Here is a 27,998-nt window from a genome sequence, read left to right as displayed (position 1 = left end):
TGCTTGCAGACTTGGCCTAGTAGTGTATGGGTGGGTGGGGTGGAGGTAGGGAAGGGTCAGGGCCAGGGCCGAGCATCACTGGTAAGAACCGATGAGGGCCAGACAGGTACCGGCCCAGAAGGTGGCTGGCGATGGCCCACCTGTAACAGAACCCTGCTCCCAAAGGGATCCCTCGGGGGCCAGCCCAGCGGGGTAACCAGCCAAGCAACAGGCAGGCCAGGCTGAACCCAGGACCACAGTGGGAGATGTGGGGGAAAGTGATGTTAAAGAGCAGTGGTAGGGAGGAGTGGGTGCGGACAGGGCACAGTGAGTATGCGGGGCAGGCGTGCGAGCAGCCAGCGCCTGGCCATCAGAAGGCGAAGCAGCGCTCCTTGGGGTGGCCCACGCGGTCCAGGTTGGGCAGGCAGGCATACTGGATCATGGGCGGGGGTCCACACATCAGTATCAGTGGCTCCTCCTCTGGAGGTGGAAGGTGGTCCCGGATCATCTCTTCATTTACGAAGCCCTGGCTGTAGTCCCAGGCTGCGGGGAAAGACCAGGTGAGTCCAAGTACAGCTGTGTGACTGACCAATGACTGCCCACCTGCCCAAAGCCCCTCCCCCTGATCGCCACACTCCTGTACTGTGACTTTCTCCCTTCTTTCAATGAACACTGAAGAATGAAGAGGCTGATCCAAAGCAAATGCTTGCTCTGATCCCTTGCCCCAGCCTGGCTCACCCAGAACAAAAAAAGCCAGTAAGTAATTAACAAAATGGCAATAAGTATGTAGCTATCAATAATTACTTTAAATGCAAATGGACTAAATTCTCCAATCAAAAGTGGTTGAGTGGATAACAAACAAGACCTTTCTATACCTTTCTATACTGACACAAAAGCAGGCACATAAACCAATGGAACAGAAGAGAAAGCCCAGAAACAAACCCATGATTATATTATTATTATTTTTTAAAGATTTTATTTATTTATTCATGAGAGACACAGAGAGAGAGAGAGAGAGAGGCAGAGACACAGGCAGAGGGAGAAGCAGGCCCCATGCAGGGAGCCCGATGCTGGACTCTATCCTGGGTCTCCAGGATCAGGCCCTGGGCTGAAGGCGGCACTAAACCATTGAGCCACCGGGGCTGCCCCAAAACCCATGATTATATGTGGTCAATTAATCTTCAACAAAGGAGGCAAGAATATCCAATGGGGAAAAAACAGTCTCCTTAACAAATGGTGTTGGGAAAACCAGACAGCTACTGGACCAGGTGAAACTGGATCACTTTCCTACACCATACACACACATAAAAACCCTCAAAATGGGTTAAGGACCTAAATATGAGATCTGAAAACAGAAATCCTAGAAAAGAGCACAGGCCATAATATCTCTGACATCAGCCATAGCAACATTTCTTTAGATATGTCTCCTGAGACAAGAGAAATTAAAGCAAAAATAAACTATTGGGACTACATCAAAATAAAAAGCTTCTGCAAAGCAAAGGAAACCACCAACAAAACTAAAAGACAACCCTACTGAATGGGAGAAGACGTTTGCAAATGATGTATCTGATAAAGGGTTAGTATCCAAAATATATAAAGAACTGATACAACTCAACATCCAAAGTCCAAATAATCCAATTAAAAAATGGACAGGAGACATGAACATTTATCCAAAGACATACAGATGTCCAACACACACATGAAAAGATGCTCCACATCACTCATCATCAGGGAAATGCAAATCAAAACTACAATGAGCTATCCCCTCATGCCTGTCATAATGGCTGACAGGCCACCAGGGGCACCTGGGTGGTTTAGTTGGTTGCACATCTCCCTCTGGCCCCTCCTCCCAACATGTGCTCTCTCTCAAATAAATAAATAAAATCTTTAAAAAAAAAGGAAAAATAATAAAGAACACAAGAAACAACAGGTGTTGGTGAGGATGTGAAGAAAAAGGAACCCTCGTGCACTGTTGGTAGGAATGCAAACTGCTGCAGCCACTGTGGAAAAACAGTATGGAGGTTCCTCAAAAAATTAAAAAGAGAATTATGCTATGATCCAGTAATCACACAACAGGATATTTACGCAGAGAATACAAAAACACTATTCAAAGGGATACATGCACCCCTATGTTTATAGCCACATTATTTATAATAGCCAAATTATGAAAGCAGCCCAAGTGTCCATCAATTGATGAATGAATAAAGAAGATGTCGTATATATACATATTTGTGTGTGTGTGTATATATATATATATATACATACATACATACAATGGAATATTACTCAGCCATTAAAAAAGAATGAAATCTTGCCATTTGCAATGACATGGATGTAGCTAGAGACTGTAATGCTAAGTGAAATAAGTCAGAGAAAAACAAATATCACATGATGTCACTCATACATGGAACTTAAGAAACAAAACAAACAGACACAGGAAAAATACCAGACAAACCAGAAAACAGACTCCTTAACTGTGGAGAACAAAGAGATGGTAGCCAGAGGGGAGGCGGGTGAGGGGATGGGTGAAACAGGTGACGGGGCTGAAGAGTACACTTGCCATGACGAGCACTCTGTAATGTGTAGCGTCGCTGAATCACTTTACTGCACACCTGAAACTTAACAACGCCTCAACTGCAAGTTGACGACACTGGAATTAAAGCAAACCAACAAGACCTATCCATAAGTTGCCTACAAGACACTTGAGATGTTTATAAGGGCACACACAGAGTGTGTTGAGAGTGAAGAGACAGAAAAAGATACTCTATGCAGATGGAAAGGAAAAGAAGGCTGCAGGAAATAAGACAAAGAAGGGCATCACGTGAAGGTAAAGAGGTCAATCCAACAAGGATAGAACGTTGGTCAATATTTACGCACCCAACATAGAAGCACCTGATTATATGAAGCAAATACTAACGGATCTAAAGGGGGAAATAGCAACACAATAATAGTAAGGGATTTTAACACTCTGCTTTTATCAATGGATAGGTCACCCAGACAGAGAATTGATACAAAAACTTTGGCCTCAAGCAACATGTTAGCCCCAATAGACTTCAGACATTTACCATTTACAGAAAGTTCCACCCAAAAGTTCACACACATTCTGCTCAAATGCACACCTCACAGCTGTCAGAATGCCATCATCAGGAAGACAAGAAATGACAAATGTTGGCGAGGACACGGGGAACAAGGAGCCTTCGTGTGCCGTTGGTGGGAATGTAAGCTGGTGCAGTCACTGCGGAAAACATTACGGATATTCCTCAAAAAATTAAAGACAGGATTACCCTATGATCCAGTAATTTCGCTTTTGGGTATTTATCAGGAGAAAATGAAAACACTAGCTCAAAAAAGGTATCTGCACCCCACGTTCACTGCTGCATCGTTTACAACAGCCAAGATATGGAAGCTTCTAAATGTCCAGTGAGGGATATATGGGTAAAGTAGGTGTGCTATAAATAGTCGGGGAGCAAGAATTTCTGTCGCTTCAAAGGCTCTTCTAGCTGGACTAAGAACAAAACGGACATGAGAGATTTATGGGAGAAAATCAAATTTAATAGCGTAAGTACAGGGAATGCAGACAGACACGGACATTCCAAAGGCGGTCAGGCAACAAGAGGTGGATATGTCCTTCTGAGCTAAGGAGAAGGGAGCAGGAGTCTGGGATTTCAGAGGAAAGGAATGGAAAGGAATGCATTTCACAGGGCGATAAGAAGAGCAGATAGATGTCTGCTCTGTGATACAGATGGGGCAGTCTGATAAAATTTAGCTCTGTTAATAACCCTACCCAATTTAGCTGCTTCTGTGTGGATAGGGAAGGATAAAAGTTTCTCTTGAGCCCCACAGGGTCACAAGTGCCTTCAGCTCAAAATAATCCACAGGCCCAAGTGGCACATTCGTGGGAGGGGGGTGTTCTGAACCCCTTCAAGACAATGGAATATTATTCAACCATAGAAAAGAATGAAACCTTGCCATTTGTAGCAACACGGATGGACCTCAGGGGCATTATGTGAAGTGAAATGAGTCAGACAGGAAGATAAACACTGTATGATCTCACTCATACGTGGAATCTTTAAAGGAAAAAAAAAAAAACACCACCACAAAACAGCAAGACCAAAAAAACCCAAGCTCACAGATACAGAGAATAGGCTGCTGGTTACCAGAAGCAGGGGTCAGGGGAGGGAGGAACAGGTGGAGATTTAAGTCTATATTTGAAAAGTAGCACGGGACTGAGTTGTATTTGCTAGTGTATAAAATGTGCAGGCATATAAAATAGCTCAATTTTACACGGATTTTTTTTCTAGACAGTGTATTTGTCTTTATTTTTTTTTTAAGATTTTATTTATTTATTCATGATAGTCACAGAGAGAGAGAGAGAGAGAGGCAGAGACACAAGCAGAGGGAGAAGCAGGCTCCATGCAGGGAGCCTGACATGGGATTCGATTCCGGGTCTCCAGGATCACACCCTGGGCCAAAGGCAGGCGCCAAACCGCTGCGCCACCCAGGGATCCCTGTATTTGTCTTTAAACGTGTACTGAAGGGGGCTTCGTGGGGGGAACACGGGTCAGCTGCATTTGCGAGGCAGCCCTACTTCTTGGTTCCTTCTCTTAGTTCCACGCTAGCCCAGCCGGCCTGTTACCATGATCTTTCTCAGCACCGAGAATTTCAGCTTTTACCTAACACTGTAGCAATTCCCCCACTCCTCTTGAACGCTGGGTCAGAGTAATGGTAAAGTGTAAGATGCTAGACCACCCAGCCCAAAGTCCTCCTTGGGTCACTGTTCAGTCTCCAGGAGCCAGCACTCCGGTGGTGGCATCGCCATGTGCCACCACCAGGGGTCAGTGCCGGGGCCTCCCCATGGGCCACAGGGACCAGAAGGCTCCCAAGGGTGATGAACCCAGCCCACCACCCTATCGGAAACTGCAACCAGCAGCGAGCAAACTTCCCACCTCCCAGTGGCCCCCTCCAGACGCCCCTGCCCGACTACAGTTGACCCGGGAACAGCACAGGTCCACGCAGAGGTGCAGCTTTTGCCATCAGGACAGTACGGTCCTATAAATATACTTCCCTTATGATTTTCTTGATAACATGTTCTTCTCTCTAGCCCAGTTTCATTGTAAGAATACAACGTGTAATATACAAAATAGGTGTGTTTAACTGATTCTTGGTGCCACTGATAAGGCTCTGGTTGACAGCAGGCTCTTAAATTTTTATGGACTCAAAGGTAATATGCAGATTTTTGACTACATGGGGGTGAGGGTCAGTGTCTCTAATCCTGGTGTTGCCCAAGGTCAACTGCACTTTGTTTATCCCTGGTCTCGCTAACCACCTGCTACTCGGCTCTATAACTTGCTAAGAAACCTGTTTCCTGCTCATCTTCTCCCACTGCAACATCACAGGGCCAAGCTGACTGCAGGAAGAGCAGAGGGGCCAACAGGAAGCCAAGTTCAGATGGCCTGGCCCAGGCCGGCCGGCCAGTGACACACCTCAGGGCACTGCTGGTGAGGTCCGCAGTCCACCCAGGCCCCAGCCTAGCTCTTGGCCAAGAGGCCCAGGACCTGATTTGGTTGACCCAGAAGGGTGGCTCCTTTCACAGGGATGGGCCCAGATGCCCCAGTTCCTGCGATGGGCGCTGCCCCAAGGCCCCATCTGCTCAGTTCTGGGGGAAGTGGACGTGGCATGTTCCCCACACCAGGCTGAGCCCTGGGGGACCCTGGGCCCTGGGGAGGGGAGTAGGCAAAGCAAGGCAAAGCAATGCTGGTGCCCACAAGGATGCTTCAAAAATGTTCAGTTTCCAACATTTAGAAGTTTCCTGTGAAGATGCAGGTCCCTGCTCCTCTTGACATGTGGAAGGGCCTGACCGACAGGGCTGCAGTCACATGGAAGGACTGCTCCACTCCCTACAGTCTCCAGACCCTGGAGCCGAGCATCATCAGTCCCATAGACCAAGAAGCCTGAGCTACTGCTTTTCTCAGAGAGCAAATTACGCTTCTACCTGAAGCAGGAGGATGACGCAGAATTTAACTCCCAGAGGGTGGCCTCATCTCAGGTTTTGTGGGCAGCCCTCATTTGTTGCCTCCTACGTGACCTTGGCAAAGTGGATGGGTAGAATGGGGTTCACTGTATGTCAGCCCCGCCCCAACCCCCCAGGGCTGATGTCTGGGGAGAAAATGGTGTAACGTACCTTACAGGGTACAAACTGCACAGCGGGAGCAGTTGTGCCCCCACCACCCCCACCCAGAGTAAGCCCCTGGACCAAGGGCAGAAGGCCAGCTCTCTGTCCAGCAGGGGGCAGTGCAGCCAGGGGAAGGCCTTGGGCTCTGGAGGACGGAAGTTCAAGCCTGGGCTCCGGTGGTGTGTTTCTAGCCATGTGCTGTGGGACGCTTACTTCTCCTCTCTGATCTCTCCTTCATTGTGAGGTGGGTTGCACCATCTCCCTCTCCCAGGCCACCCTGAGCACCCTCAGAGACCATGCAGGTAGAAGGCCCAGCACCCCCACCCAGCCCAGCGCACTCAGCGCCTCCGTCTCTCACCTTCTGGGGCTTTGTCCACTGTGTACCAGAGCTTGAAGCGAGCAGAATGTTCATTCCGCAGTTCCTCCAGCTCGGGCCGCAGCAGGATGTCCTTCTCAGTCTGGGGAGGGGGGGACAGGGCCCAGAGGTCAGGACAGGCTGCCCTTGGAGACACTTGTCGCCCAAATGGCTCATCATCCCGGCCACCGTGGGCCACGTGCTTGGCAAAGCTGGCCGGAGAGCAGCCTGGCGGAGCAGGCCCAGACGCCTAGGAGCGCACGCCCCTCTTTCCCCATCTCACCTGAGGAGCGGCTCGAAGCTGCAGATGCTCATTACAAAGGGGTCTGCAGACGGTTTCTACCGCGGTGGGGAATGTGTCCTGATAGGACAGGGACTGGAGGAGGCCAGCAGCTAAAGACAGGTACAGTCAACTACATAACCAGGAAGACCGGAAAGAAACAGGCCAAAACCTGCACCATGACCATCCCACTTAAAATAGCAAGTGGTTCCAGTGACAGGTCCCTCATCCCAAAGACAAGCCTCCTTACATTCTGGCATCTCAGGCTGCACATCCTTAAGTCAGGAGATGCAGACAACTGTTCCCCAAACCACACCTGCTCCTTCCACAGCCTCCCCCATGCTGTGGCCTACAGCTCCCCACTCTGCTCCCACCGGCTTCATCCAGCTGGCCCCACGTGGCCCTGTCCTTCAGCCTGGTATCACCTCCTCCAGGAAGCCTTCCTGGACTCCCCAGGGGCCTCAGCGATCTACTCCTCACATGGCCCCTCTGTCTCACGTGTCTCCAGGTCACTCAGACAGAAGGAGCTCCTCAGGCCAGTGGGTGGTATGACTGACCCCATGGGACTGTTATAAACTCAGGACCAAAGAACTCTCTGCTCCCAGGGGCAGGACGGCATCTCGACATGGTCAGCAAAATGGACTAAGGGTGCTAATTGCAGCGAGGATGGGTAGGAAAGGACAGATAATTTGAAGCCACAGCGATTAATATTTCCTGAGTACCCGCTGCACAGAGACCGTCCTGCTGGCAGGAGGGACTGACCCAGCTCAAGCTGTACTTCTCTCAAGGACCCTGAAGTCCTGGCTCCTCAGTGTTCCGCTGCAGGCAGGAGGCATGAGCCTCTGCGGGTCCCAGGGAGGAGGATATTGATTGTTTCTCCATTTTTTTCATTCCTTTCTTTTTTTTTAAGTAGGCTCCATGCCTAGCATGAAGCCCAATGTGGGGCTTGAACCCACAACCCCAAGATCAAGACCTGAGTTGAGATCAAGAGCCAGACACTTAACTGACACTTAACCATCCAGATCCCCTCGTTTCTCCCATTTCTAAGTGGGGTAGTGGGCCCTCCTGTCCTGATCGAGGACAGGGCCAAGGCTCAGGCTGGACAAGCTCTGTGTAAAAAATACAAAAATATGGAAGTAAAGAAAAATCCCAATAGTCTTCAGAAATAATGAGGGCTAGAATTGTTTATCTTTTAGACTTTGTTTCTAGTAAGTACATATACTTCCTTTTTAATAAAAATGGGATCTGGGCACGCAGGCCACCTTGCCACCTGCTTTTCTAAGGTAAGAACACGCCATAGCGTGTCATCAGCCTCCAAGCACCAATGCTTCCCTTACCAGCTGCACAGCTTGGGCTGAACAATGGGACTACCTGTTCTCCACTGAAAGGCATTTAAATCGTTTTGTACACCCTCCTTCATAAACAATGTCTCCCTGACCATCACTGCCTTACCAGTTCCTTAGATAAATCTCAGAAAGTGTAAGGCATTCAATACACGTGGGTTTCAGTAATTCACACACCAGCAGCGTGCCCAGTCTTGGGCCAGTGGGTAATGACCATTGAATCTTGGCCAGCCAGATGGATGGAAAGTAAATCTCACGTTTTATTTATTTAAGTATTTATTTTAAAGTTAGTTTATTTATTTATTTATTTATTTATTTATTTTTTAAGATTTTATTTATTTATTCATGAGAGACACAGAGAAGAGGCAGAGACACAGGCAGAGGGAGAAGCAGGCCCCATGCAGGGAGCCCGACGTGGGACTCGATCCCGGGTCTCCAGGATCATGCCCTGGGCCGAAGGCAGCGCTTAAACAGCTGAGCCACCCAGGCTGCCCTTATTTGTTTGTTTGTTTTGAAGTAATGTCTACCCCCAATGTGGGGCTCGAACCCACGACCCCAAGATCAAGAGTTGCATGCTCTTCTGACTGAGCTAGCCAGGTGCCTATATATTTTTTAAATTATTTTATTTTTTAAAGATTTTATTTATTTATTTAATATTTTATTTATTCATGACAGACACACACAGAGAGAGGCAGAGACACAGAGAGAGAAAGAGAGGCAGAGACACAGGCAGAGAGAGAAGTAGGCTCCACGCAAGGAGCCTGACGTGGGATTCCATCCTAGGACCTCGGGATCATACCCTGAGCTGAAGGCAGATGCTCAACCACTGAGCCACCCAGGCATCCCTTTTTTATTATTTTAAAGGTAAGTTTTTGGGACTCCTGGGTGGCTGAGTGGCTGAGTGTCTACCTTTGGCTCAGGTCATGATCCTCGGGTCCTGGGAGCCTGCTTCTCCCTTTGCCTATGTCTCTGCCCCTCTCTCTATGTCTTTCAAGATAAATAAATAAAATCTTATAAAAAAAAAAGGTGAGTTTGTCGTTGGCTCAAGTTGTATCTTATTAGTCTGAAAATACTTTTTTTTTTAAGATTTTTATTTATTTATTCATGAGAGACACAGAGAGAGAGAGGCAGAGACACAGGAAGAGGGAGAAGCAGGCTCCATGCAGGGAGCCTGACATGGGACTTGATCCTGGGTCTCCAGGGTCCGGCCCTGGGCTGACAGCTGTGCTAAACCGCTGAGCCACCTATGGCTCATGGGGCTGCCCATGAAAAGACTCTTTCTATATTGGTGATGCCATATGGATCTTTCCCCCTGCTATTTATCTACCTTATTTATGGTGTTTTCTCACTTGTAAGCAGCTGGGTTCTCCTCTGGTGTCTTGCTTACACTGCCTATCCTCATTCATTCATTCTATACTCATAAAAATGTTCACCAAGCACCTCTAACCCTTCACTTTTCTACATGTTTATTTTAAACCTAAACCTCACTTTACTGCAAGGCTAAAGTAGGGATCTATCCCCTATTGCTATTTTCCAAATTCATAGCAACTAACCCAACACTCCTTTCATCTCTCCCCTCGGGTTTGAGACGACACCCGCACCACCTGTACAGTCTCATATATACTTGGGCCTGTTTCTAGGCCGGTGCTGTCCAGCAGAACTTTCTGCAATGACAGGGGTGGGAATATTCTAGATCTCTTATCCCACAGAGTCACCACGCACCACAGGTAGCTACAGAACCCATGAAATGTGGCTACTGAGGCCGGGAAAGTGAGTTGTAAATTTTAGTTAACCTTCATTAACTTAAATGTAAAGAGCCACATGTTCTGGCATGTTCCAGCACAGTCAAGCAGCCTAGGCTTTCCATTGTGTCACCCAGAAATGCATCAAGTCCAGTAAGCCCAGCGGTCACGTGTGGCTCAGGAACCACTGCTCCCATCATTGATGCTTTACTGGCACCAACCAGCGGGCTTGATTCTTCCTTGCTATTCTTTCTTCTCAAAACTTTCTTGGTGGTGTATAGACATGCTGTCCTCACATAATACTAACACTTTCTTTGCATTTTTCACTCTCCTGCCATCACGAGTGCACACTGGCACTTCCAAAGGCTGTGCAACTTGCCACACTGCCCCAACCAAATGCAAAAGCGGTATGGAACCCAGCCTGCTTCCATTAAGCCAGACAACACAAAGGCTTGCAAACATGTAAAACGAGACAATATTTTCTAAAATAGTTATTTTTCATAAAATATGCTCTGGCTCAAGTCCTAGTCCCACTCTACTTCCTCTGAGACACTTGTTGGGTGTCTGAGCTCAGAGCTGTAAAGTGAAGCATCCCACCACCCTGGCTAGTGGGCTAACAGGCCTGAGGATCCCCTGTACAGGTGACACCGGGCTGATGGCCTCCAGAGACTAACCCAGCAGCACTAAGTGGCACCACCAGCCTCCCATCCCACCGGACCCCACCCTACCCCACCCCATCCCATTCCATCCCCACCAGCTTGAATTACTGGCTCTTCCCACCCCCCAGGCCTCGTCAAAGCCACCCCAGTTGGCCTCAGGGCAGTTTCCTGCAGCTGTGGGAGTCCAAGGACCTCACAGATGCCTGGGCCAGATGGGGCCTCGGGCAAGCTGACCTGAACCATATCTGAGAGATATGGGGGCCTAAGCATGGCCCCCATGCTGTTGGAGGACAGGTGTCTCATCTTGGCTTTCCCCCAAAGGGAAGCTACTTTGCAAAATTCACATATTCAATAAGACATTGAACCTAGAAAGATCCTTGGGATGACCCTGCTTCATCAGCTAATTCCACAGTGAGGGAGCAGAGCCCAGGGAGGGAAAGTGGTTTGTCCAAGGCCACACAACAGGCCAGGGCAGGCAGGCAGCAGGAGTGGGGTGGAGGACATACACTCCGGAGTCAGAGAGACCAATTCCAAACTCTGTCCCTATACCCCCAGCTCCAGGCCTGCAGGCAGCGGTGCTCTCAGCCCCTCCAGCCCCAGGCCAGCCCCATCCCAGCCAGCATTCCTTCACTTCACTGCTGGGTTCCTAACTCTGTTTGTGGAGTGAGTGCTGAGATTCTGAGAAAGCAGCCAGGGAGCAAATCCCAGGGGAAGGGAATGCTCCAGGTGCCTTATCCCTCAGCACTTGAAGCAGCCCCACTCAGGTCAGACATGGGCTCTAGGCTGAAAAGCCTGACCCCCACCAACCGTAGGAAGGCTGCCTGTGCTCAAGATGCTCAGAGCACCATCACATTTCAGCCATGCAACCACACAGACCCCCTCAGGGGTGCCTCGCAGGGCCCTGCGCTCTCTCTCTGCAACAGCCCAGTTTGCATCACTCAGGAACACCCACTGACCTGGTTGGCAAATAGTAGGTGGCACACGGTGGGGTCATGTGGGTCTTTGATGATGGCACGGATCACCTGCAGCATCGGGGTGATGCCTGCAAAACAGCAGCCCCCCACACGCTGAGTGAGCACCTGCTGTATACATACACACACACCTAGTGCCAGGCAGACATGGGGTGACGTGGAGGGGTGGGGCCCAGACAACTGGCCTCCCGTTGCTTATAATCTGTGCCCAATCCCATGCCCTGACCTGACCTGACCGTAACCCATGACATCTGCCTGCCAGGGATTCAACAAGGGTCTCGGGCTCAAATACCGGTTCCTCCGGCGATCATGCCGACAGACTTCACCGTCTTGATGATGGGGTTGGACTTCTTGTCTGGACGGATGGCAAACTTTCCTGGGGAGAGAAGGGAGAAGGAGTTGAGGAGACCCCGCTCTCACACATGCCATGCTTGGGGCTGGAGGGCTGGAGCACCTGCCCCTGCTGTGGGGGTCTGAGGGGTGGGCGGCCATCGCACAACCCCAGCCAGTTGGGGGCAGGGAGAGGATGGGATGGTGGCAATACCAGCCAAGAGGAGGTGGATGAGCCCTTTGTTCCCACCACAGATGGTGTGGGGGGCAGTGGTGAGGCTGGGGAGCCACAGGTGCTCTGGCTCAATGCCTTCACCTGCCTAGTTTCAAACAAAGCTGATCTGTGGGCAGCCAGTCTGCAACCCTTGTGCTGGCCAGCTTCCCTCGTACACAGCCAAGGAAACTGAGGCCCCAGAGGAGACTGCGTACCCAACAAAGGTCACCCACCCAGACAGCAGCAGGATTGGGGCCTGCACCCAGCATTCACTGTGCCTGCCGGGGCCTTAGGACATTCCAACCCAAATCACCTTTGCCCTGGTAGACCAGCAGTCCATTCGGGCCCCGGAACTCAATGGTGTCTCCAATCTTCATGCTTTCCAGGTACTGGGACATCTTCCCTCCAGCAGGAAACTTGGGATGGGTGTCTTTGAAGTAAACCTGCAAGACACACCCACTGTCCTCAGGCCCGGTTCCCAGGGTCATAGGGGTGAGCTCGGGCCGCAGAGGGAAGGAAGCACCTCCTCTTCTGGGGTTCTCTGCGGCCTGTGTGTGGCTCTCCCGTGTGCCCCGTCCACCCATCTAGACTCACCCATCTGCATGCCAGGCCCCCAGGAGTCTGCCTCTCCCTAACGTCCCCTCCGAACACAAAATGTCTGCCCCCTGAACAAGGCAACCAAGCCGAGGGCTTGATGTATTCATGTTCTGCCAAGAACTGTCTCTGTGCCCCTCCCGATGGGAGATTCCCACGCTGCCCGCACAGAAAAGGCTTTGGGAACTGGGCTCAGCCTCGTCCCTCCTGTGCATGTTCAGTTCTTTCCACTTTTAGTGTCATAAAAACAGTGTTCCTGGAGCAATTTTCCTCTCTGTCCTTTGGGACGTCCCCTTTGGAAGAGGAAGTGCTAGGAGAAAGAGATGGGGAGATGGAGGGTGAGCGGCTCACCCTGTCCAGGGCTGGGAGTGGTGGGCCTCAAGGGGCCAGCAGGAGTGAGGGCAGAGAAAGAGTGGCTGGGGAGGGACAGGCAGCCCAAAAGGCCTGGCCTCAGGGGGAAAGAAGAGCTCATCCTGGCTACAGCACAGGGGAAGTGTCAGCGTGGGGGAAGTGCAGGGATGGGGGGTGAGGGGGGCAGAACTATGTGTAGGCCAGGACTCTGACCTCTGTCCAGGGCCAATGGGGAGCAGGGAGGGAGGTCTCTGAGCCAGAAGGGGCCTGGTCTTCCTGAATTTCCCATCCTCTACTTGAAATCCCGCCAACACCTTCTCCCCATCCGGTTAGAGTGATTCCAACAAGAACAGATGCTCGAACCTCACCACCTTCCCTTTCCTTCTGGACAAAGCCCCAAACTTTACTGGGCCCCCAAGGCACTGCCTGGCACCCCGCACCCCTCCCCTTCTTGTCCTCTGAAGCTCCTGCTCTTTGGCTGCATAGGTCTTCAAGCCTCCTTCTGACCTCAGGGGCCTTTGCACTGGGAAGGTCCTTTTCCATCCTCTGTCTGGTCAATGCCTCCTTGGCCTCCATGTCTTACCTCTCTGTCACCTGCCTGGGGGAGCAGCTCCCATCACTCCATCCGCCCCACTCTGTGCCATTCCAGGTACTTAGTCTCAGTGTCCACTCTCCAGGCAAAGACCTGGGCCTAGGCACTCAGTACAATCTTATCTATTGACACCAAGCTAAGGAGGGACCCAGGTCCAGCTCCATTCCTGCCCTCATGGACCCAGTATCACGCCAGGACCCTGCGAGCCCCTGTGAGCCCCTGTGAGCGGGGATGCCACACACTGCAGTTAGGACAGCAAGCCTGGGCCCCAGGAGTGCTGAACTGGGGTGCCCATGGCAGTTTGGGCCTTTACTGGGAGGGTCTCCAACTCCCCACCCCCACTGGCCTGGGGCTGGTTCACATTTGTTGGACATGTAATCTGAGAACGTGGATTGTTGGGGTTTTTTTTGTGTGTGTTTTTTTTTAAGATTTTATTTATTCATGAAAGACAGAGAGAAAGAGAGAGAGAGAGAGGCAGAGACACAGGCAGAGGGAGAAGCAGGCCCCATGCCAGGAGCCTGATGTAGGACTCGATCCCAGGACTCCAGGATCACGCCCTGAGCTGAATGCAGGCGCCAAACCACTGAGCCACCCAGGGATCCCCAGAGAACGTGGATTGTTCAGTAACGCTTGTGCTTCTAATTTTCACAAACACATACTATGCTATGGTTGTCATTTCTCTTTCCACTCAATGTGATTTTTTTTTTTTTAGAGAGGGAGCATGCGTGCAAGAGAGCGCACATGTGTACAAGGGTGGAGGGGCAAAGGGAGTGAGAGAGAAAGAGAGAATCTCAAGCAGACTCCAGGATCAGCATGCAGCCCGACTTGGGGCTCAATCCCACGACCCTGAGATCGTGACCTAAGCCGAAATCAAGAGTCAGACAACCAACTGAGGCACCCAGGCGCCCAGAGTGATTCTGAAGATCCTTGCTGGTTGTTCTGTGTCCCTCTGATCTAATGGCTGCATCTCCTCCACGGTGTGCACCCACCTCCATCCTGATGCTTCCCAGCTCTCCAGACAAGGGTCCTGAGCTCCTCGCACTACTCTTGAGGGGCCTTTGGGCTGTTTCCTAGGGAAACATGCTCAGGAAAGGACCAGCTGGTCCCAGAGGCCGTGTGACTGACTGTAATGAAGCAGGGCCCCTGGGGCCATGACCAGGCACCCAGTGTCCTAGGCTTTGCTGGTCCAAGAGCAGGAAAGTGAATTCTGCACGAGCTGGTCAACATTACTGGTCTCTCTTGTGCAGACGATCTGTCCTTAGTTGAAGACACTCATCTGAACCCCAGACCCTGCCCTCTGCCAAACCTCCACATTTGGCTTTTGCTGAGAAACTCCAGTTTGCTACTCATTCAGAAACCAGGTGCAAGGGAGCACTGGGCCTTCAGAGAGCGGACTCCAGGGGATGCGGTCGCCCCTGCCAACACGGTTTCGGCCCCAAGATCTCACCTTGATGACCAGGTCCACAAAGCCTTTGTCGTCGTCACTGGAGACGGGCGTGTAGGGCCGAATGACCAGGTTTCCATCAATCCGAGCTGAGAGGTAGATGTGCTGGCCTGCAGGATGAGGAGGGGTGATTACGGGAGTCCTGACAGGGCCACCGACTATCTCTGCAGGGTCCGCCCGGTCTAGTCAACCACTGCTCTGTGCTCCACCTTGCCCTCAAAGGCTGGCGTCGCCTGGGCTCCAGTGCCCACTTCCTGCCCCCACAGCAGTTCCCATTCTGTCCCAGCTTCCTGCTGCCACACCTACCTGCTACTTCCTGCTGGTGCCACTGCCAGGGACACCAGGGATTTCCCCTCTCATTCTGACACTCATCCTTGAAGGTCCAGTGTGGCTGTCACCTTGTCCCTGAAGCCTTCCCCACTCTCCCTATTTGAAGTGCAAAGCTCCTACCTCTGACCTAGCACCCCGCTATACTCGGGCAGGGGCAGGGCCACGCTCACCGACTGGGAGGCCCAGGATGTGCTGGGGCGACGGCAGAGCGAAGCGGAACCGCCGGGTGTCATGGTTGATAACCTGCAAAGAGGCCCGAGCTGTTAGATGCCACCCACGGCAAAGCGGCCCCCAGATCTCAGAGCTCCTCGCATCCCATGTCATTGAGAAGGGATACTGATGCCACATGTGACACACGATCTGCACACACGAGTGTGAGGGCACCGGAGTCAGCCACACACTGCATGTGCCTCCATTCTCACTGGGTCAGGGAAGGGGAATGACCCACCCAGAGCCACACAGCAAAGTGATCAGAGTAGGGAAAGAGCTCAGGATCCCAAAGGGAGACTGCAAGATGGCCCAGAAAATCTTGGGGGCAAGAGGGAGGATCCATCCCTGCCATCAGCTCGGGCAGTGTCCTGGGTAGCAGGAAGACCTTGGGCCCTGGGTTGGCAAACTAGGGTCAGAGAGGACACAAGGCCCACGTGCCCAGGCCTGGGAAACAAGAAGGGGGGCTGGTGACTACACTAATAGCCCCCCGAGAAATGGGATGGCCATGACTACAGCAAGGCTGCACAGAGCAGGAGGCATGCCAGCCCTACTGCCCAAAAGGTCATGGCCACAGCTAAGACCCCCCCAGCCAGGCCTCTACCCTGTGCGTGGCCAATGGGTGGGCAGGTGGGGGCCATTTCCCCTCCAGAGTCGGGCAGAGGCTGGTTAAGGGCCAGGCTGGAGCGAGGAGGGAGCCAGACACCTATTAAGTGGTCTTACACCAAGGCCAGGGAAGGCAAGCCTCCCGCAGTAAGCTGTGGTCTGAGCTGCAAAGAGACCCCATGCCCTAGCTCCCTGAAGCCCCTGTGGGGTCTCCCCTGCAGCCGGGTATGCAGGGCCGTTCAGAAGGGTGGCAGCTGTCCAGCACCAGTTCATGTCCACACAAGACTAGGTGATGTGTCAAGGCCCACGGATGGACATAGTGCCGTCACCTGGAGGGAGGGCAACAGACTTCTCCAAAGGAATAGAGCATCATTCTGAGTGTCCCTGAAGTGCATGAGCAGAGCCAGGTGGCCTATCTCAGAAAGCCGGAGCCCAGCCACCACTTAGGACACAGGGCTTGGCAACAAGCGCTCTCTCCACCCCAGCAGCCCAGGCCTGAAGCTGCCTCCCCCAGAAACCTTGCCCCCAGACCTCCTGGGAACGGATTCCAGGATTATCAATTAGTCCTGGGGCTCAGGGTCAGAAAATACACCAGACAATTTTTGGAAGCAGCACAGAAATGAGGGAAGGGCACTGATAATTATTGTGCTGGAAAACACTAATAGGGACAGGGCACAGCAAAAGGTACGGGGCTAACATCTATGCAGGGCTCAGCTCGGTGCTGGCGTTCAGGAGGCTGCTGGCCACGATGAGCTGAGCAGCGGACCCCCAGAGCTTCAGGGGGACCCTGAGGGTCAGCAGGTCCAGAAAAGGCAAGCAGTGGGGGCCTCCCTGTGCCCCTGGGGGAGCGTAGCAAAAATATCAAAAAGCACCTCCAAAAGCCACCACTAGGCTACGACGGGGAGGGGGCAGATTTAACTGCTAAGACATTTGCCACAGGCTCGATCAAAAGGGACTGATGGCGGGTCCACTGTGTGACATCCCTGGGAGGAAATACTAGATGGTCATCAAACATAATGAACCAGCTTTGGGGTAGACATGATCAGGTGTCCATGTGGAATGGCTGGGTAAAAAAATCAGGTTAAGAAAAAAGTGAGAGTAAGTATGTATACACAGACCTAAAACTCTACACATCACATGTGTGAATATGATGCCCAAAAAAGGCTCACACTGGCCCACGAATGGGACCCTCTGCACAGGGGCAGCGTGGCGGGGGATGCGACACACAGGGTGTTAGTAGTTTACACGCAGAATTTCTATTATGAGCACACATCAATCATAGATTACTTCTGGAACGAAAATGAAAATTTAAAATATATATAAAACGTGGAGAAGATAAAGCTTGGTAAAAACCTCTGGGAAGTGGTGATTTTTTTTTTCTTATCTGTGGTTTTTGACTTGTCTGTGCCCTCCTGGTATGAAAACAGGCACACGTCTGGAACAGCCACCCAGAGCCCCGGGACCTGAGACTCTGTGTGGAGTCCAGGGTGGAGCCGGGACCCGGGGCTCAGGGCCTGGTAGGTGACTTTCTCTGCTCCATGACTCAATTTTCCCTGCCACACCCCTTCCGAGGCAGCTGCCGGTGGCCAGAAATAGCACAAAGGAGGGGCTCTGATGAGGGGGAGTAGGGAGAGCAGCTGTTGGAGGGAGGCAAGGCAAAGGAGAGGATGGTTTTAAATCATGATCCGATGTTTGAAAAGGAAAAGGATCCGATTGGGAGGGCAGGAATAGGCCTTCCAGAAGGGCGGCAGGAGAGATGTGGAAGATACCTGGGTCCAACAAACACCTGGCTCTGAGTAGATGACTGTGGCGGTGGGGACGAGTCACTAGCTTGAAGAAAAGGTGCTGGGATGGGAAACACCCGGGATCAAGGTGGGGGTAGGTCTGAGTCTTGGTTCCACCCCTAACCCACAGTGTGATGTCCAATGCTCCCCTGGTACTCTCTTGCCCTCTGTTTTCCCATCTGTTAAATGGGTGTTTCAACCCAAAAGTCCTGAGGGATCTCTCTTGTTCTGGCCTTCTGTGGGATAGAGCGTGGTTTGGAGAACAGGCTCTGTGGTCAGAGATCTGGGCTCGAGACCCTGTGGCCGCTTACTGGGAACCTTAGAAAGGGACATCGCTTCAATTTCCCCATCTGTAAGGTAGACAGACAACACGACCTACATCAGAGGGGGGCCCATGCCTTGAGCACACAGTAGGTGACAGGAAATACTGTGATGCAGCCAGGGAGGGAGGGGGAGGAACCCCCATGGGCCCAGACCCTGCAGGCCCCACGGTGTCCGGCACTCACCTCCTTGTCGATGAGCCGCAGTGGGTACTTGATGTCCGGGCTCTCAAGGGTGATGGCCGGGGTCGAGCGCTGGAACAGCTTCATGAGCAGGTTATAGAGGAACCAGACTGGGGAGAGGACCACGTGGCCCAACTGAAATGACAGGGACAGACCCATGAGGTCAGTGTCGGCACGGGGAGCAGCCTGCCACCTGCCTTTCCGGCGAACACACCAGTCGGTTCACACCTCCAGGCCCCTGGTCACGCTATCCCCTCTGCCAGGAGCACCCTCTCCTCACCATCTTCATCCAGGGAACCAACCCCAGCATCCATTTCGGTGCCGGCTGGGAGAAGTCACAAAAATCAGGCACATGAAACCTATCACTGTATTCCTAAGTCACTGGAAAAGCTCTATTTCCCAGAGGAACCAGGACAAAGAAAGCTACATAACTAACTGAGCATGTAACCCTTTTCACTTTGGCTGCCGGGAAGCTCAGAGTGAAGTTCACAAGTAATTGTGCTTAGTCTTGAGCACTGTGTATCTGTGCTCCCTCTCTCCTTCCCCCCTTTTAGTCAATTTCCCTGGTCCTGTTAAGTGATGTCAAGTGCCAGCTCGATTTAGACAAACTCCTGAGCCCTGGAGTTCTGCCTTCAGAAGCGAGGGACAGTTGAGGCAGTGAACTGGGCAGTGGGGAGCTCTGTTCCTTGTTGGCTGTGTGATCCTGGGTAAGTCCCTTCCCTCTCTGAACTGATCTAGACCATGTGATCTGCAAGGTCCCCTGAAACTCGGAGAGTCTGCCACTCAGCACCATGATGAGCCCCACGCAGGGGCTAATCTCATGAAACCTTCAGAGGGTTGTCATCACCACTTTACAGATGAGCAACAGCTCAGAAAGCTTCAGCAACTTGCCCACAGTCACACAGCTGGCAGGTGGGGAGCTGCAATTTTTTTTTTTTAAGATTTTATTTATTTATTTGAGAGAGAATGAGTGAGCGAGAGAGCACGAGCCAGGGGAGGGGCAGAGAAGTAGACTTTCCACTGAGCAAGCAGCCCGACTCAGGACTCGATCCCAGGACCTTGGGATCATGACCTGAGCTGAAGGCAGATGCTTATCCGGATGAGCCACCCAGGTGTCCTGAGAGCTGCAGTTTGAACCTGAGTCTACTTGCTTCCCCAATAACACTCTTAAACATCTGGCCCACACTCACCCTGCTGTGTGACCTTGAGAGGCTCCTCCTTGTCAGCCCCCTGCCCCCCACATCTCAACCTCACAAAGACCCTAAGAGGTGGCTTAGAGTTTTATTTTTAATTTTTTTTAAGTAGACTTTTTTTTCCCCCAAAGATTATTTATTCATTCTAGAGAGTGAGAGAGAACGGGAGTATGGGGTGGAGGGGCGGAGTGGGAGGAGAGAAAATTCCAAGGAGACTCTGTGCTGAGCATGGAGCCCCACGCAGGCTCGATCCCACAACCCCAAGATCTTGATCTGAGCTGAAACCAAGAGTTGGATTCTCAACCAACTGTGCCATCCAGGCTCCAGTTTAGATTTTTAAAAAACAGAAAACCCGACTCCCATGGCCAGATAGCTCACTGCTCAGGATATTGGAAGAGAACACCCTTGCAAAGGAAGACAACTGGTCACTTGTCCTTTCTAGCTGTGTTTGTCCTTTGGCAAATCACTTAGCCTCTCTGAGCTGTTTCTCCATCTGTGAAATAGGATCTTTTCATCTGCTTCTAACCTTGAGGAAACAGGGAGGCCCATTCTCCAGGATAACTGGCCAAGACTCCTCAAAAATGTCAATGGCACAAGAAACAAAGTAAGATCAGAGAACTGGTCCAGATTAAAGGAAGCTGTGGTTGGTTGAGTGGTGGCTCCCAAAAGATATATCCACCCAGATCCTGGGAATGTGACCTTGCTTGGAAAAAGGGTCTTTATAAAGATGCAACCAAACCAAGAATCTTCAGAGGAGATCACCTGGAATTATCCTGGCAGGCCCTAAGCCCCATGACAAATGTCCTATAAGAGAAAGAAGACTCAGAGGCTACATGAAGACAGAGACAAAGACTGGAGTGAGTGGCCACAAGCCAAGGAAGCTAAAAATTGTTGACAGCCACCAGAAGCAGGAAGAGGCAAGAAGGACCCTCCCCGAGACTTCAGAGAGCATGGCCCTGCCAACACATTAATTTCAGACTTCTGGCCTCCAGAACTGTGAGAGAATAATGTCTGCTGTTTTATGCTTGTTTGTGGTGACTTTTATAGTCCTGGGAAACCAATAGAGAGGCCAAAGAGACAGCACCGGAATGTGATGTGTGGCTCTGGATTAAATCCTGGGCCAGAAATAAAATAGTTAGAAAGGGCAATATATATATATTTTTAAGATTTATTTAATATTTGAGAGACAGAGAAAGAGGGCACCAGGCAAGGGGCAGAAGGAGAGGGAGATAATCTCCAGCAGATTCCCTGCTGAGCAAGGAGCCTGACCCTTGGGGGCTCAGTCTCACGACCCCGAGACCGTGACCTGAGCCAAAATCGAGAGTTGGATGCTCAACCGACTGAGCCAGCCAGGTGCCCCTATAAAAGGCAACAGTGAGACAACTGGTGAAATCTGAATTAAGGCCCATGGATTAGATAAGAACATTGCATCAATGTTACTTTCTTTTTTATTTTATTTTATTTATTTATTCATGAGAGACACAGAGAGAGAGGCAGACACATAGGTAGAGAGAGAAGCAGACTCTACGCAGGAAGCCTGATGTGGGACTTGATCCCAGGACTCCGGGATCACGCCCTGAGCCAAAGGCAGACGCTCAATCGCTGAGCCACCCAGGCGCCCCTCAATGTTACTTTCTTGATTTGATCACTGCTCTGTAATTAGGCAACAGAATGTCCTTGTTCTTAGGAGATACACACTAAAGTATTTAAGGGCAAAGGGGCATCGTAGCTGTAACTTATTCTCAAATAGTTAAAAGATACACACACACACACACACACACACCATAAAGCAAATATAGTGAATGTTAACACCGGGTCCATCTGGGTAAAAAGTATACAAGAGTTCTTCATACGTGATTGCAACTTTACTGTAAGTTTGAAGTTATTTCAGAAAAAAAAAAAGTGGGGGTGGGGTAGGGAGTAGCTCACACACTGGTGGTCCAGAGGCTGAGATCCAAAGTCCACACAAAACACTGCTTCTCCAGAAAGCTGTCTCACATTTTGTTCTCCATCCAACCATCAGTAGTACACCTCCCCGACTCTAGTTCTCTCAGCAAATGATCATGTGTTCACCTTATCATAATCCTACAAGTTCCTCTTTTTGTCTTGGCTGCCAGGAAGCTCAGAACCAAGCTCTTGGCTTGCATGGAGGCCTCTCTGCTTCCTTTGTGGGCTTCTTGAGGTAGTGTGTTCTGCAGAGCATTGACCTGGAAGTGGCTCCCTGCTCTATTCAGGGCTGGGTGAGAAGACCCTTACCTCTCAAGGCCCACCCGCTGCTCCCTGGCTTCCCATAAGCCTTGCCGGGATTCGTGCACTTTCTCTCAACCCAGGTAGGGTGCCCTGGCTGAGTACCCGAGGCCTCTCTGAAGCCTCAGTGTTCTCATCTGCAGAAGAGAGATAAGAGCTACTGCTCTGCCCCGGGGGAGCCCGGATGCGAGGTGAGACGGGGTGCCCAGATCACAGAAGAACACGGGTGCACACACAGGGGCTTTTCCTGCTTCCCTCAGTGGGCCTCTACCACCGGGGAGATGGGATACCCAGGTGAAGGAGGGGCAGACACAGAGATCCCAGGGCAGGCCTGGTCGGGTTCCCCAAACCGGCCCTGACGCTTCCTTGTCGTGGCTATGGCTACCGGCCCTTTGTTGGGCTCAGAACAATGTGCCTCTCTCCCAGGCAGGGCCTCCAGGCCCGTTTTAGAGCTCTGCTCTGTGACTAATGGGTCTGAAGGAAAGGCCCCCGGGAGCCTGCCAGGCCTCCCCTCTCCAGCCCCACCCATCACACAGCCGGGGCGGGGCGGGGCCGCTGCCCATTTATCCAGCACCCACCGTATCCCAGGGACCACTCAGTGTTTCCCCTACCCTGGGTCCCATTAAAGGGCCTGGTTGGCAGCCCTGGGCTCAGGGCTCGGGAGGCCCAGGTCTGAAACCCCAGCTCAGGATCTCAGGACAGATTCTCAGCCTCTCCAGGCCCCGGCCTTCCTCCAGTACAAGAGGATGGTTCCAGCCAGGGCTGGGGGGAAAGACAGGAAGATGGGAAAGGCCACACACACAGCAGATAAGGCTAACGTTTCCAAGCTGGCAATGCTCCGAGAATGGGATGTGAGCAACCTGGGGTGATCCTCATTTCGACCTCGGGCCATAGGTGCCGTGATTATTATCACAAGCTTACAGATGAGGAAACAGACCCAGAGAAGGTCTGTATCTTGCCCCAAGTCGCACTAAAGCCAATCCACAGAAGACCACACTCACAAGGGATATTACTGTCCCTGTTTCTCAGATAACTGACTCGCGTATGATCCTACAGGAAGTCGGAGTGAAGCCAAGACCCAGCCCCAGGCCTGTCTAGCTCTTCCTAAGCCACCTCCCAGGACAGGTGCCCTCGCTGTGCCCCAGCCACAGAGCCCAAGGCCCAAATCCCACTCACTCCAACGCTCCGATATCCTGCCTCCCACGGTGAGGCCCCAACTGCCAGACCGGCAGGGCGCCCACTCTGTCCTCAAACACTCACAACGGCTGCCTACTGCCCACATTCAAGGCCCCTCCCACATGGCTACAACTCTGGCCAAGTGTCTTTCTTGCCCCTGGCCTTTGCATCCTCTTCTTTCTGCCCCAAATGCCCTTCTTCTTCCCTTATCCAAACAGGAAACTGCTATTCAACTTTCAGAGCCCAGTTCAAATGTCAGATCTTCCTTGGCTGGCCCCTCCCTGGCTAATCAGGCCTTCAGCAGAATTCCGCAGCCCCTGCTCCCCTCAGCAAACTCCGTGGGGTGAGGAGATTCTGCAGATGCTCTGCTACGGGCCCCTCCGTGTCAATCAGAGAAGCCATATCCATTGGGAACGCTGTTTAGGGAGAAAGTGGAGTTACATTTGCAGGAAATCACCATAGTAGGGAGTCCTGGAGATGAACTGACACAATGGTCAGAACCAGTTGGGAGTCGTGTTTGGTGCTCCCTGGAGTTTTATTTTTCCCCAGCGCAGCTGTTTAAGTGCAGAGCCAAGTTTAGTTAATAATGTAAGACCCCTGGCCTGCAGCTCCTAGCATAATTGGCAAAGAACCTTCCCTTGCTTCACTGCCCCACAGCCGTGGGAGACAGGCTGACTGCATTCTTCATTTGACTAACGAGGAAACTGAGGCCCAGGGTGGAGTCTGGGCTTGGGTTCCCAATTTGCTGTCACTTCTCTCTCACCTGCCCCAAGCCCGCCAACACTGACTATGAAAAAGATTCATAAGTCGACAGCTCTGAGGGCAAGTCCTGAACATGGGCTGCAGCCCTCCTACAGACCTTCCGGATGCCCGGTACCAGCCTCGGGTACCCTGGATGGCAGCCTAGGTTCAAATGCCTAGGCCAGCGCCCATGTGTGATCACAGCTGACACAAAACGGCAGACCCTAGAGCAGAAGCCCCAGAAGGGTGGGGGGCATCTGTGTCTCATCACCACTGCACCCCCAGGGCACAGAGCAGAGACAATGAGTAAATATTTGCGGATAAGTTTGTGAAGGGAAAACAACAACCCCCATCCCCCGAGGTCTCTCTCTGGCTCTTTTTATTTTGTCTGGAAGTTTCAGGAACCAGGGCAAGAGGCCAGATCCCTCCCAGGCAAGCACAGGGCACCAGCTTACCCTGTTCATTCCACAGAGCACAGGCCAAGGTGGTTAGGGCCCTAGCTTCGATCCTGTTAGGCACACCCACCTTCCAGAGGTATGGTAGGCTCAGTGCCATGGCCGGAAGGAGCTGCTCACGTGGGCAGTTGATAAATGTCAGCCTTCCTTCCAGTCTCCACTCCCAATAACTGGGCTCCGCAGAGCAACCTACAGCTGCTTTGCTCATAATTATCTCACATAATCCCGAAGCCTGGGAGACGGGAGCTATTACCGCTCCCATTCCAGGTGAAGAAGCACAGGCCCGGGTGACAGACCTGGCCCAAGGGCCAGGATTTGAACCCAGGCACCTGGCTCCAGTCCACGCACTGAGTCACCATACAAGACTGCCTCTCCGTGCCCGCGGGCACCATGTGGCCAAGAGAGAAGCAGAGGTGGACTTTGCATACGTACAAATTCCTATTTGGGGAGGCAGCTGTGGGCAGTTAGTCCTTCAGGCCATAAACCCCAGTGAGCACACCTACCAGGGCTCGTGCTGGATTCGGGGGACGCAAGCCAGGGGACTCTGCCCCTGAGGAGCTCAAGCGGTGAGGAAGACAAGACACAGAGGAAAGGGTATAGTGGAAAGGTAAAGTCTTCATCTCCAGAAAACTGAAGCCTTTACCAGATTCACAGAGGGCAGGGATGCCCCGTTCCCACGCCTTGGGGGTGGAGGAACTCTGCACCCCACTCCCGGCCCACAGCACCACTCCCACCCCTGAACGCAGTGGGCAGAGTAAACAGCAAGCAGAAGGCTGAAGCCAATGCCCCACCCCAGCTCCTCCTCAGCCAAGCTGCCTCGTACACACACACTCACGTACACACACGTACGTATGTACACAAAACCATGTCACCACAGCCACTCGGAGGTCTAGGGGAGAGCTGCCTTCCAGGCCTTGACCTGACGCCCCCCAGGCCATGCTCTGCCCACTGGGGAACCCACCACCTGCCTTTCTTCACCTCTGCTAACAGAACGGGGAGAGGAAATGGGGTCAGCCAGAGTCCCAGGATGTCTCCAGGGAGCCCCCCCCCACCATTGCCTAGGGGCCCTGCTACCCCACAGAGGGCACCCAGCCCTACTGCTCACCCTTCCCTGTAATTCCCTACTGGGACCGTGGCCTCCACTCCACCCAGGTTAGATTTGAGTGGGCAGGCTTACCCTCTCCAGGTGCCAGCTCCCTGTGTGGAGGCTTACCTGCCTGTCGCCCACCAGCTATCCTGCTGGAATCTGAATGTCCCCCTCCTTCCTGGTCCCCTTCTCAGGAAGTGGAAGGAAGTGGGAGGGAGTGGAGGAAGTTCTGCAACTGGGGGGGGGGGGCTCCTGGCTCAGAACTGTGGGGGAGGGGAACCCAGGAGGAGGAGCAGGTGCACAGCAGAGCTGCTCTCAGCAGAGGACGTGCAGCCCTGCTTTCCTGGCCCCAGGGTGAGGGCCACAGACTAGGCACAGAGCTGCTGGGGGTGGGTGGGGGTGGCGGGGTAGTGGCAAGCCTGGGACTCTACCTGTAGTGGTGACCTGTCAGGGCCCACTGAGCACTCACGGCCGTGCTTGGGGCAGGGGAGCCACAGTCCCAGATGGCAGGCCAATCCCTCAATGTTCCCCCCAGGGGGCTGGCAGACTGGAGTGCCAAGCCCTCAGCTGGGGCCCCCTGGAGTATTATGGGAGGAGGCCTCCTGCAGAGCCTGCACATCTCAGATAAGACGTCTGGTGCCCAGAGCCCAGGGCCCGAGCCAGCCTCCCGCAGACCATGTGGAGCCTGTGCACCAGGAGGCCTAGCTAGGGTCTGCTGTGGGCATTTTGGGCCAATGGGAATTCCAGCGGGGCACACAAGGAAGGGGCAATTTCTGCCCATCTCTTGGACGGAGGCAGCCGTAGAGTTGGTGAGTCTCTCCTGACTCCCAGACAGGGCTCTGCCCCTCACAAGGGGGTTACCAGGGGGCCTTGGCTGTTCGGCCAAAATGTATGGAGCGGCCACGTGCTGGGGACGCAGTGACAAATGAAGGTGAGAAGCACTGAGGGAAAACAGAGCAGGGGATCCCTGGGTGGCTCAGCGGTTTAGCGCCTGCCTTAGGCTCAGGGCGTGATGCTGAAGTCCCGGGATCGAGTCCCACGTCAGGCTCCCTGCATGGAGCCTGCTTCTCCCCTTGCCCGTATCTCTGCCTCTCTCTCTCTCTCTCTCTCTCTCTCTCTCTCTCTCTCTCTCTCATGGAGCCTGTTTCTCCCTCTGCCTGTGTCTCTACCTCTCTCTATCATGGTAAATAAAATCCTTAAAAAAAGAAAACAAAGCAGGGGTGAGGGTCAGTGGGTTGTGTGATGAAGGGGCATGAGGACGTTACTCTGAAGCTGCGTAATGCCCACAGGTTCGCCCTGGGCAAGGCTGCTCCTTGATCTGAATGCCCCCCCCCCCCCCAGTCCTGGGCTGGGCCACAATTTCATGAGCAAATAACCAGACCAAGAGGCCTTTTGCCTCATAGTGAGGAGGAGCCTCACAGAGCCAGAGGGAGGAGGCGGGTGCCCTCCAAGTCCCAGGCGCCGGGGGTGGAGGTGGTGGCGGGGGCAAGTGGCTCTGGGCCTGATCCTCAGCGCCAGCCCTGTGGCCTGCTCCCCGTGCCCAGCCAGCCCCAGGGACCAGAGGACGCATGGGGGGTGGGAGGCTGCCCTCTGGCTGCAGCCTCCACGAGGTGCAGAGGTGCACAGCCCCCAGCCCAGCCACTGGGGCCTTTGAGAAACCCAGGAGAGGAGGCAGGCTGTGGGGAGGGCCGGAGGCCCTGGGCTCACCCAAAAGTGACAGCAGGGTGGTGGACTTTGGAGGCCCAGTTTCAGGCCCTGCCAGGCACGGGCAGGTGGCCAAATGTGTGTTGCACTTCTGCATCTGTGAAATGGGGCTCACAAGTCGGCCAGCTTTGTAGGGTTCATGGGAGAGCCAGAGCCAGGCAGGGCAGGAGACAGGGTGCAGCGCTGTCACTGTGGCTGGAGGTGCCACAAACCCTGCCCTCCAGCCACATCACCTACACACTCCACCCCCTCCCGCCTCGGCGTGCTCTCACACCCGGCCTCTCCCAACACCTGTGCACTCACACACACCCGGCCTGGGGCTCACACTGCACGCCACACCCACTTCCTAGAGTCACACTCGGCCACACACATGCGCTCTCAAACTCATGCACACTCACGCCTCACACCCCGGTCACTTCATACACTCCATCAGCCGCAGAGGCGTGTTCACACTCCCGTGCACTCTGCACACGCACACGTCACACCGCGTCCGGTCGTGTCACCTACTCCCACCCGGCACACACGTGCGCTCTCACATTCACGCACACCCTCGGCCTCGCCCTCCAACTTTCCCCGCCGCGCCCTCTCCCACCCGCACCCGCACCCGCACGGGCTCCGGCGCGGCCCGCTCCTCCCTCCGCTGGGCGGGACCGCGCGGGACACCGGCGGGGGATGCGGGGGGATGCGGGGGGATGCGGGCGGGCGGGGCGCCCAGCGCCCTCGGCCCGGTGCCCGCCCCAGGCCCCCGCCGCCCGCACCCCCCCGCCGCGGGGGCTGGGTCCCGGTGACGGAGGGGCGGGGGGCGGCGAGCCAGGCGTCCGCGAGGCAGGGGCTGGGGGGCCGCGTGGGGTCTCCGCGCCCCTCCCGCCTACCGTGCTCAGCTGGGCCCCCATGGTGGCGCCGCGCTCGCTCCGCCGCCGCCGCCGCCGCCGAGACCGC

General features: G+C 53.3%; 1 protein-coding gene across 1 annotated transcript; it reads right to left on the bottom strand.

Moving 5' to 3' along the window:
• Window positions 1-234: 234 nt before the first annotated feature.
• CYB5R3 (cytochrome b5 reductase 3) lies at window positions 235-27,978 on the bottom strand. The gene is given in 9 exon segments (NM_001048084.1): window positions 235-522; window positions 6,510-6,609; window positions 11,487-11,572; window positions 11,794-11,877; window positions 12,359-12,488; window positions 15,030-15,136; window positions 15,527-15,599; window positions 18,460-18,591; window positions 27,932-27,978. Coding segments are annotated over 9 exon segments (906 nt in total). The 5' UTR covers window positions 27,953-27,978; the 3' UTR covers window positions 235-349.
• Between the last annotated feature and the right edge of the window lie 20 nt (window positions 27,979-27,998).

This window comes from Canis lupus, chromosome 10, assembly GCF_011100685.1.
Source record: "Canis lupus familiaris isolate Mischka breed German Shepherd chromosome 10, alternate assembly UU_Cfam_GSD_1.0, whole genome shotgun sequence".
Classification (NCBI taxonomy): Eukaryota; Metazoa; Chordata; class Mammalia; order Carnivora; family Canidae; genus Canis; species Canis lupus.
This window is presented reverse-complemented; position numbering and strand designations above follow the sequence as displayed.